The 11,190-nt window shown below is 43.3% G+C and overlaps 1 protein-coding gene across 3 annotated transcripts; it reads right to left on the reverse strand.

Moving 5' to 3' along the window:
• Nucleotides 1–939: 939 nt before the first annotated feature.
• Nucleotides 940–7,941, reverse strand: LOC311214212 (protein C19orf12 homolog). Of its 3 annotated transcripts, XM_084294693.1 has the most exons (4): nt 7,827–7,941; nt 7,423–7,465; nt 3,445–3,621; nt 940–1,938 (listed from the first exon to the last, which is right to left on the reverse strand). In XM_084294693.1, the coding sequence occupies exons 3-4, from the start codon at nt 3,602–3,604 to the stop codon at nt 1,673–1,675; spliced, it is 426 nt and encodes a 141-aa protein (XP_084150819.1). In that variant the 5' UTR covers nt 3,605–3,621; nt 7,423–7,465; nt 7,827–7,941; the 3' UTR covers nt 940–1,672. The 3 variants fall into 3 exon arrangements, with proteins under 3 accessions (XP_084150819.1, XP_084150820.1, XP_084150818.1); XM_084294694.1 differs by lacking the exon at nt 7,423–7,465 and having other exon boundaries at nt 7,827–7,923; XM_084294692.1 differs by lacking the exon at nt 7,827–7,941 and having other exon boundaries at nt 7,423–7,610.
• Nucleotides 7,942–11,190: the final 3,249 nt, after the last annotated feature.

The following is an 11,190-nucleotide window of genomic DNA, read 5'->3' on the forward strand; positions in this document are numbered from 1 at the left end:
TGGCATGAGCCATACAAATTAATTCTGTACCTGAATTCTGGGACCCAATTTATGAATACCTATATAAAATGAAAGCCACTATCCTGATGTCTGAATCCACAGTGAAATCTGCTGGTGATCTGTTTAAATAGTGGCTACTACTATAAATTCATTGAAACCAACATCTTTTCAACAGCTTACTTCACGTTTGGATGTTAAATTTTCTTATGTCTGTGTTCAAACTGCCAACTTCAAGAGGGCTGGTCTCTCTCTCTTAGTGTATCATTCAGTCATCTGCTGCCGTTAGCAGGGTGTTATTTTAGAAAGAGCAAACTTAATTTGTGAATTAATCACAAAATTGCAAATATCAGCCTTCATAAGAATAGTATTTTAGAGCATGTGAAGCCTTAAAAAGCAAATTGCAGTGTGTGTAAGCTGTCAATTAAACTGAAAAAAAAAAAACACACTGATTTCAGGTTTGTATTATGAAACTACTACAAGGTAGGAAGTTCCCACTTACCATTTGCTTCCATCTTCCACTTCACTGAAAAAGCGTTTTCAAATGATAAGAAGAAGAATTATTGCCCTGCACTCCAGGCAGGAAAATAAACTGAATTTACCAATGACAACATATACCTACAGAAGTAAATTAATCAAATGTATACAACAGCAACTTTTGAGTTAAAAGCTTCCCCACTGAAAATTCAACTTTGATAAACCTCAGAGAAACACACAGAGAAATCTTTGTTTTAGGGGAAAAACAAAACTATCAGAGCAGTTTCACTTGTTCCAACATTAAAAAAAAAAAAAAAAAGGTACATCTGCACATATTTCTATTTACACACTTGTTTCTCAAGTGCCTTTAAACAAATGGTGAACTACTGGCTAAGGTATTAAGTGCACAGTTTTAAAGAGTTCATTTACTCTAAAGCAAAACAGAGACATTATGATGTTTCTTAGGAATATTTTAATGAAAACAGAGGAGCAGATGTTCAGATCCAGGTGGGAAACTGATGCTAATATGACAAGCTAATACTAGAGATAGTATAAAAATGGCAGATTTCCCTCCCCCCTCTTTTAATAGTCTTCTTGCCATACCTTCCCGTTCTAGGACACCAGGAACAACTAATTGTGTACAGTAGTTTCCTGTTGCTTTGTCTGTTTAGATATTGGCTTCACTTCTTACAGAAAGGAATACTCAAGAAAAAATCTCAAAAAAATAAAGAAAGGCTTGAGATTTTTGAATTCACAGTTGAAGTACTTTCTATTAACTCTCCTTTGCAGGACTCAAAAGATAAAATTCTTCAGCATTCCTTAGCTACTTTGACACCTACAGGCCATTACAGAAGAAATGTAATCCTGTTTGTAGAAATGCTTTACATCTCCTAAATAAAACACAATGACTTTTTTTTTTTTTAAACCGTGTGCAACATTACCATTTGAGAAGTGTAACTCCCCCTTCAGTGATTTTGAACTGAATTCCGGTGCACATTAATTCAAAATTACATGGCAGGTCATAATTACATAACAGGAAAATACAAAAGACTAGTTTCACAAACAAACAAAAAATGAAAAAGATACTTAGATTTGCCTAACTTCATAATTAATAATTATAACTAATAATTACTACGTTGAAGAATCACAATTGTCAGAGTAGAATTCATTACAGTGTAAAAACCTGATCTGGAAAGGTTTATTCTCCATACTGTATCTCTGCTCTTAGCTCTCTGGAGAGGTAATTCATCACCACTCCTGCCAACTTCTGCTGCAGACTCGCATTTCCCATTACGAGAGCAGTCAGCTGAATGACATCAGTCCAGTCTAAGCGCTTGAGTATATCCATTGCTTCATCATAGAGTTTTTGCTGCTCAGTAGGAGGCAATTCCAATAATATCTGAGGGACTGGCCTGAACTGTCCACTATTCATCCAGGCACCAAGCAATCCACCAAGTGCTCCTCCTAGAAAACAGAGAGAGATGTTACCCTCTAGCAAATGATGGTAAAACCTGAATTTCTATTCAGAGGCATTCCCACCTGTATAAGAAATCTGTGCAGAGTTGCGTGGACGGGCACGTTTACTTTCAACAAGGTTTACACATGATGTTCAAAGCACCAAAAAGGATTTTTACAGCTTTTTACATCAACAACAATCACAAAGGAACTCCACACAATCAAAGCTAACAGTTTCAAGCTATAATTCAAAAGCAAAACAGCATCCTTTAGGCAGCTGTCTTTTTAAAATACGCTCTATTATCATCTAAATCCCTCTCCATGGAAAAAACAAGCACTGACAACTGCCTTATCAGTGGCCATTAACATGTAATCTCTTACTATAGATTCCCAGAATGGTCAGAGCTTTCTGTTTCTGCCAAGCCCCAGATAGCACCTTCCCACTGCACCCATGAAGTCCACACCTCAGAAGGTAGCTAACAGAGATTAAGACCATCAGCTTTGTGGGGTTATTCAGGCACATTCAACCTTTCACCTACCAAATCAACACCCCACCCCAGCTGACCAAGAAACGCTCCAGTAAGAAGCGTAGTTGCAGGTCATCAAGATGAAGGATCCCACATGGCTGATGTGATTATGACCAGTAACAACAGAAAGTCGGTGTCATGGCCCTACGCTGACATTCTCTTTCAAAGGGCTACCAAACTTACAGAACAATGCTTTTCAACAGTAACTCACACAATTTACAATGCTGCCCAGAGACTGCCACTTACTCCAATACCAATAAGCCCTTTAAATTTATGGAAGTGCTCACAAGAGCAAAGACTATTCAAGGGCTGACGCACATGCGACTTTTGTGACTCTGGCCTTTTTGTAATTTTTAGAAAGTTTCCCAGATGGGGAAAGAAAGTTCACCAAGAAATGGACAGCAGGTAGCTTTAAAATACAGAAACAAAACATTGTTTTGCTGCTCTTCTTCAACCACCACAACTGCTACCACTGTCTCTCATGCTCCTGCCACTGCCTCACCCCTCATTTCCACTTCCTTACTGCAGTGCCGGAGCAGAGCTCACAATAACAAGCTCAGAACCTGTCAGCTTGCTCTCAGGATTGTGCTACACTACTGACACTGGTACGCCTCAGCATATGGGAACCAGCACTCTACCCATCTAAAGCAAACAAACTTCTAATAGCTTGTTCCATGGCCTTCAGAGGAGTCAATACCTAAACTTCTGCTCTGTGTATGACTTTCCATTCTCAACAAAGGAGTTTAAATCAACAAGGTTACTGTCACCCTGATAGGAAGCACCTACACATGCCTTTTGATGCACACCTACTTAACAGCACCCTTCTGAACAGCTAAAATACTCAATGCCATCTTGAAACAGCTCAGTTGCATGAAATCCTGCCACTACACATCCTTTTACTTCAGCTTGTACCTACTACATAGACTCACTAGTTTCTTCACTCAGGGAGTTAACCACGCTTCTTACTCCTAAATCAAAGCACACTTACCTACAGCGATACCAGGTGGGCCTCCCATCAAGCCCCCAAGGAACGCCGTTGCACCTGCCACCAGTGCTCCTCGACCGGAGTGTTTCACAGCAGCTTTCATTCCCTTCTCCTGGGAAACATGGCACAGCAGCTGCATCACGTCATCAACCCTGACAGGCATCTTGGCTGGTTATGGTCCTGAAAAAGATATTTCACTGAAGTTTTGATTGATGCAACACGGACTAACTCTTGCTGGATTGAAGCACAGTTCTGGAGTCTATGCAAAGCAGAGGTAGAGTCAATATGGGGGGAAAAAAAGTGGGAGTTTCCTTCACAGAAAACAACTAGTTTATAGGTAGTGAAAATGCAATTGAAACCACAGCAATGAATATTATAAATAATATAGCAGTAATAGCAATGAAAGATTGAACTTTCCATCTGATTCTACAGCATATTATCTTAGTCTCAAGCCATTACTATGTTTATACAGCCTTGCGTATGGCTTCAGGAGAACAACCAAGCAGCCCCATTCAAATATAACTAGTAGATTGTAGTTTACAAATCTGCCAGGCATCTCCTCTTTGTCCTAATTCTTGCCATAAATTATTCGCTTGGTATTGCTTCTCTCCATTTCCTTACATGTTTAAACACTTGCATTAAGATTTCAGTTGGCAGAAGACTGGGGTTGTTGAACCAAGGTCTGGCTACCGTGAGCAGGAATCGTAGAGTCACTCCGGTTCAAAAAGACCCTAAGACCATCCAGTCCAACCTTTAAACGAGCACTGACAAGCCCACCACCCAACCATGCTCTCCAGGTCTACATCTACATGCTTCTGGAAGACCTCCAGGGATGGTGACTCAACCACTGCCCTGGACAGGAAGAGCCATGGGGAAGGAGAGAGGAGGCAGAAGAGAGAGCTGGGACTGGGAATAAACGGGATGCACCAGAAACAAGGGATGTGTGTGTACGGCAGGGTGGGACTGTGACCAGAGGGATCTGGCAACCCTACCAGGGCATTCTGCTTTCCCAAGTGGAAGTTACGTGGGCCACAGGAAACTCAGCAGGAGCCAGGAGATGCTGCGCAAAGCAGAAAGTGCTGCAGGTAATGCACCAAACATTACCTAGTTAAATTATTACTGATATAGGCATGTTTTTGGAATTACTGCACATTACATATTAAAGAACATATATGGCACAGTGCTGCAGGTATCAGCAAGTATGGTGAGCAAGACAGGAGACTAGATAAAGAGATACTATAGCTTCTTTGCTAAAAAACAAAACAAAAACCAAACAAATGGAATGCTTCCCTGAAAAAAACAAAACAAAACAAAACAAACAAACAAGATCCTACCCCTTATTTAGCTACTAATGGTTGTGTGCTGTTAAGCCAGCCACTTGAACCACACTTCTTAGAAATAAGTTACTATTCTAAATTTTCCAGACACCCAACCTACAATCTAGAAAAGATTATCTGCAAAAATCCTGATCCCTCACAACAATGACCAAACTCAACCACAGCTCTGTTTACATACAGTGTTTGAGAACAACAAACACTGAAAAATAAATCTTTGGTTTTGAGTTTGGTACAGCAAGAAGATACTGTCAGCTTTACAAATACATTAATACTAGGAGGACAGAGATACTAAAAATATCCTCCTCTCATATTGCAAAAGCAAGCTTAATACCAGTGAAACACTGGGATCAGAGAAAAACCCATGAAGAGAAGAAATTATGCAACTCAAAACAAACAGCAGAGTCCAAGGAGCGTTCAGTAAATAAGGCAATAGGACTCGGCACTGAACAGTAAGAACAAGCTTGCTCCTGACACAAATACCTTTCCTTCTGCACTACACATCAGGAAAGGTCTTGCAGAAGGAAAGAAAGAAAGCACATGCCATGATTAAAAATATAATCACACACACCCCGAAGGCACAGAGGCATTGTTGCACATGTAACTTTGCCCCATCTCATAGTCAACCATTTGATTTTCCAGTCTCTAGAACAGATTTTACTGCACACAGCATGTCATAGCTCCTCAGCCTGAGCCAACCGTGGGTCTTTCTTGAACAGCTCTCCCCAGTGCAAAGTTTACATGAAGCACTATCACAGACTTCCATATTAAAATGTAGCTATTGTGAAAGTGAAAGGTTTCTTTTGCACTAAAATGGCTGGCTCCAAATTATCTGAATGTCTGCAGTACCCAAGCACTGCTGACTGTGAACAAAAACGTGTTCTTTGGGAAAGGGAGCAAATATGCTCTACAGCTCCATAGACACACGGCAGGAAATTCGTCAAATAGTTGCATTCCTCTCACTACTTCATTCATCTTCATGCCAGCCCAAATAAAATATCACAGTTCCTAATTTTACCACAGTAGCTTTTTTTCTTTTTTTTTTTTTTTGGTCAGGCTTAGGACACAGCAGTGTATGAGAGTAACAGGGTGTGTTGGTTGGTGACAAAGTAACACGCTCTGCTTCCATCGTGTCACTCAATAAAATCCAAGCTCAAAGTAATAAACAAATGGCTGCTCTGTTCTTCCTGGAGCAGCAAGAAAACAAAAACAATACATACAACTTGTAGAAAGCACACTAGTCTGGTAATGTCGAAAAACAAGAAGAAAAGTATTTCTTTTTAACATAGCAACAAGTAACCAGTTTTCCACCCAGAATAACATTTACACCAGCACTCTAAACCTGTAACTGGTGCAAAATCCAGTTCTTTCTCCCAACAAGAAGGAAACCAACTTCAGTGTGTCCTGCACCAGCTCAGCACAACCTCAGACTAAACCAATGGCCAGAGTGCTGAATTTGCTTCTTCTCTTTGGGCTAAACCCAGAGAACTTCTCATGCAAAGTTCTTCAATATGAAGGCTTTGCAGCACTGACAGGGCAGCACAATACAGATCTTGCTGAGGATCAAAGCTAACTACATGAGCCTAGTTTTCCTGACACCTACAGCAAGCCGGGCTCTTGATGAGCTCTCAAGGCCAGGTTCAGCAAGTACTTCAGATTTTCCCTCTCCCTTACATTTTCTCTTACAAAAAGCCAATTTATTCTTCATCTGAAAAGCTGCTTTGCAATTGGTTTCCTCTCAACTTTCCTAGCACTTACCGCATGCTTTATGGCTAGGCCACAGGATACACAGGTTTTTGTGAAGAGATAAAGGAAAGTATAACTATTTTGAGGTTTAAATATTTGGTTGGCAGTCAAATGAAATGCTAGAGAATCTCTAACTACCTGGGTGGATAGACCTGCAACAGTGGTTAGCATCTACCCAAACCCGTGGCTCTCCATCTGAGAGGACTTAATGACAGAATGCTTCAGGAATCTCAGAAAGTTTACCAGAAGTTGAAAACACCCTGTTCTGCCACAGCATATTCCTAAAAATGAAGAATTCTGCATTTGAAAAATGAGACTGTTACCTCAGATAGTCAACCTCATGGGTATCACTAACCAACAAATAAACACTTTCTACCCATCCTTTCTTTCCTGCATCATCTGTTCCTTTTTTCCAGCCTAATTCAGCCTCTTGCTCACCTGCAAGCAAGAGCGCCATAATGTGTCCCCCACCCACCCGCAGTCAAACTGGCTTCTTTTCCTAAACCAACGTAATTCTAACACACATGAAATAATTTTTTGTGAGCAAAGACACCCAAAGGTAAAGCATCAGGTTCCTATAGGATGTAGAAGCTTGCTATATGACTAAGTATCTGCGAAGGGCTGGCCACAAGTTCCTTATCACTTAAGAAACGCTAGCCCTACCCAATTGTCTTTTTTAATCTACCAATTGAGCAGAAACTTATTTCGCTTCCCAGTTAGGTTTTCCATTTCAGAGAACAGATCCGGGAGTTACAGGCCCCTTGCATCACCTAGCTGCACTGAAGCCAAAAGGACCAGACTTTGAGTTAGCAAAGGAAAAAGGGCAGACGCTCGGGGAGCCGCTGAGTCGCAGCGCGGGATCCCTTGCAGAGACAGCTGGGGCGGCACGCTACAGCGGTACCTTCTGGGTTCGGTCCTGCTTTAAAGCTGCGTCCTCCGCCTCCCTACAAAAGCACAAAGCAGATGCAATCACTCAGCGCGCCGATGTTCTGCCCGCAGCAGGCTGAGCACAGCAGCCAGGCCTGGCGTTTCTTTTCGTTTCAGTTCTCCTGCGGCGCCGGTGCCGGGCGCTGCGCCGCGAAGGGCGCTCGGAAGGACGCGGCCCGGCGGTGACACGGAGCTGACACTGCCCCAGGGGCCCGCCTCGGCCCCGGCCCCGCCTCCACCTTGCGCCCACCTCCCGCAGCCCCCCCCGCAGGCTCGCCCCGCTGACAGAGGCCGTGCGGCCGCCGAGCCCCCCCCGGCCCTCTCCGGCCGCGGCTCCTCCCTCGGGCCCGCTCAGGCTCCCGACCCCGGGCTTCCTACCTCGGCCGGCGGCCCCGGGCCCGCAGGCGGCGTCGGCGGGGGAGGAGCGCGGCCCGCGGCGGCGACCCCGGCGGAGGGGCGGGGAGCGGAGCGGAGCAGCCCCAGGCCCGGTCCCTCCTTCCCCACCCTCTCGGCGCCCCGCCGCAGCCGCCCGGGGCTGTGCTCGGCCCTGGCGACGCCCCGGCTTTCGTCAGGGGCGAGCGCGGAGCCCGGGGGAGCGCCGAGCAGCCCCAGCCCCGGCTGAGCTACTGAGGAAAAAGGAGGGCCGGGCCTGTCCGAACAACGCCATCAGGGCACCCGCGCTGCGAGCAGGCCCACCCGGGTGTTTCCGTGCCCCGCTCAGCAGTGCCAGGCGGCAGCCCGGGGCGCCAGGCGGCAGCGGCACCACCCGCAGCCGTGAGGAGCTGGGGCAGGGCCCGACAGCTGCCCCGTACGGGCTCTGGAAACACCACGCTGCGTCTTAACACTAGCACAATCCTAAAAAGGTCGCTGCCTAACGTTAAAAAAGCTGTTTTACAAGAATAGATTACTGTGAGGGTTTTGTTTTCTTGTCAGCTAAGTCTTTGTTACGATTTCATCTCTGATTTAAAGTCAGCCATCTCCCCTCAATTCCTCGTCGAGAAGATGAAAAAGCAGGATGCAAAGAGGAAAGCACATCACTTACAATTCTAGTCTCTTTCCTGTGGTTGCACTGGGGACTTTTTAACCTCCCCATGCTTTATATGATCACATAAAATAACTCTCTGTTTAACAACTCAGAATGTTACAGGTCTGCTGGTGCTCCTGATTTTTATGATTTGGATGTAAAAAGCAAATGTAATCCCTAAAATGAACAAAGAACCAAAATGCCGCGTACATTTGCAAAAGTTCCTCCTTCTTTCCTAGGAGCAAAATTAAGAGCAATGAAGCCTGCTGACCACTGAAGGGGGGAATTTTTATAAGTCTATCCTGAACTGAATTATTAACTCAGAACTCAAAGTAAGGATAAACACTAATAATTTATTAGGACTACATCAGCAGATATTATGCCATTTTTTTTTCTATGCTAGAAGCTACTATAATGAAAATGTGAGATAATTGTGCAAAATGTATCCTCTAAGTGGTACTGTAAATCACAGTACACTCTCCAAGAAATTTTGACTCTGTTAAAATCAATGGGAGTTGGCCACTGTAATCAGTTGGACACAGATTTCATTCTGCACATAGTTACCAGCCAGTACCTGATGGTGTGCCTGTTTTTTTGGTGAGCATTAACCTACAGACATGCATCAACACACCACACAGTCTGCCAAGCGTTTTGTGAGTTTTTGCTATGTAGCCATGCAGAAAACTCCTATTTTTAGTCTTACTGAAGCAGTAAGACCCACAAGAGATTTTCTCCTGACCACGTTTACTTCCCAGCTGGCTCCATCTGGTGGCTACCCGACCACCTAGCCACCTCAGGGGTTCGGTCCACACGTGCCCTTTGGGAAACCATGATCTTGAATGAAAAAGATAGCTCAGCTGGCTGTATCATCTCTTACCGGATTGTGAATAACATATATCTGTCACTGTAATTCCAGCATGTGTTTTTGTCCATTTCAACAGAAGAAATAACTAGTACCTGAGATAAACATCCATATGCCTTTTAAATTCTAGGAGGTGGTAGAGTGAGAGCAAGGAAGTCCTGCTGCAGCTTGGATCCTGCCAAGGATCTCACTTCGTTTTCCACAGTATGCTAGGCTCTTATAAGTAGTAGATGGCATTTCTATTCCTATACTGGTTCCCTTTGCCTTTTATCAGCATCCACTCACTATTTAATTTCCTTTAGCAGGATGTTTTATGCCTTTTTCTTCTTCAGGTTACCAGGAACTCTGTACTCCTAAAAAGAAACAGGAAAAAAAAATCCCCTAATCTGCAGCTTTTGACATACTCGGAGATAGGCCAAAGGGGGGCCAGGAATGATTTCATATGGAGATTGGCCGTTGCTACCAACAGACTGATTCATTCTGGCTTCCTGCCTGCTCTGTACAGGGTCTAGAGAAAATGTCCATCAGGAACAGGCTCAGTGCTGGAGGAATTGTCCTGAAATACCTGATACAATTATCTGAAATACCTATTACCTTCTCAGGAAACCATGGCAGATTTGTAAATTGAGGCACTTAATCTTGTTAGGGGGGGAAAATAGTTGAAGACACTGGTTCTCTAAACTTTCTTCTGTGCCAGAGATTCCCTGAGAAAATACAAGGGTTAGGCAACTGTCCGTGGCAGACTTGTAGTTTCATGTAGTTGCACTTTTTTATCCCATGCAATCTCTAAATTTCTCACTGTTACAATGTCAGGAAACAAATCTACAAAACATGAGGTGTGTGCAAGTAATATAGATCAATGTGCCTTAGTTTGTAAAGCACCTAAAAACGTGCAGTGAGATTCCCCTTCTGTGCCAACGCATTAACTTGTATACTGGTGAGGACGGCTTAATTCACAATGTTATTTCATCAAAGCACGTAGGAAATAAGAAAATGGAAGAAATGCTGTGCATTCCTTAGAATGTGCAATGGGAGTGGTCACAGAGAAGAAAGGGGACAGAAGATGTAACAAAGCAGGTTTCTGACCATATCCAAGCTTGGAAGGGCAAGAGGTTTGTATCAGTTCCTCCCAGCTCAGCTCTGTCTAATGCCTGGGGTTCCACACAACCCGTATCTCTCTCTAGATAAATACAGAACCACCATATGCATGCTCTGAAGGGTCACAGGAACAAGAATCTGTTCTAAAGGAGTCTGCTACTTCTCTTCATATTATAATTAGAATCTTCCCTTCCTGAAAACACCACACTTAGCATTTTAACTTCTTCATATTACTTTCTGGATTACCAAGAAATTGCGAACTTCACAGAACGAGGCACAACCTATACCGAAAGAGAAAATAAATAAATAAAAGCAATGCATTAGCACTTGAACAGAGCCCAGCTTTTCCTGTAAGGGAAATTCTGCAGCTACAGAATGGCTGTTTAAAAGGAATCATGCTTTCTCCAGAGCTCTGTGTAATGACAAAAGGAAAAAGAAATTCGAAAAGCAGTAACCTAACTCCAATTTTCACCTATTAGCACTCTTCATCTCAGTGCGTGCAGGTGTAAATAATATAGTAAAAATGACAATTTTACCCAATTCATTACAGGAAGACACAATAGGAGGCTACAGAGATCCACTACAAGCAAAGCATATGCTTGATGGCGAATCTTTTCCCCATTTCCTACATTAGATATTCATCAGGGTCTGACTTCTAATTGAATGCAAATAAACGATATAACAGGTTTTTGCATATGAAGTGAAGTTACAGAACATCTGTCACTTCACAGTCTTTCAGTGTACCTTATGTGACATTA

The sequence above is a fragment of the Netta rufina genome, assembly GCF_964035555.1.
Source record: "Netta rufina genome assembly, chromosome: 13".
NCBI classification, from domain to species: domain Eukaryota; kingdom Metazoa; phylum Chordata; class Aves; order Anseriformes; family Anatidae; genus Netta; species Netta rufina.

Bases quoted from the DNA above. Each gene is read 5' to 3' on its own strand.
- LOC311214212 (XM_084294693.1), bottom strand. From the start codon at position 3,604: ATGCCTGTCAGGGTTGATGACGTGATGCAGCTGCTGTGCCATGTTTCC. The intron at 1,939-3,444 runs GTAAGTGTGCTT...TCTGTTTTCTAG, and splicing joins CCCACCTGGTATCGCTGTAG to GAGGAGCACTTGGTGGATTG.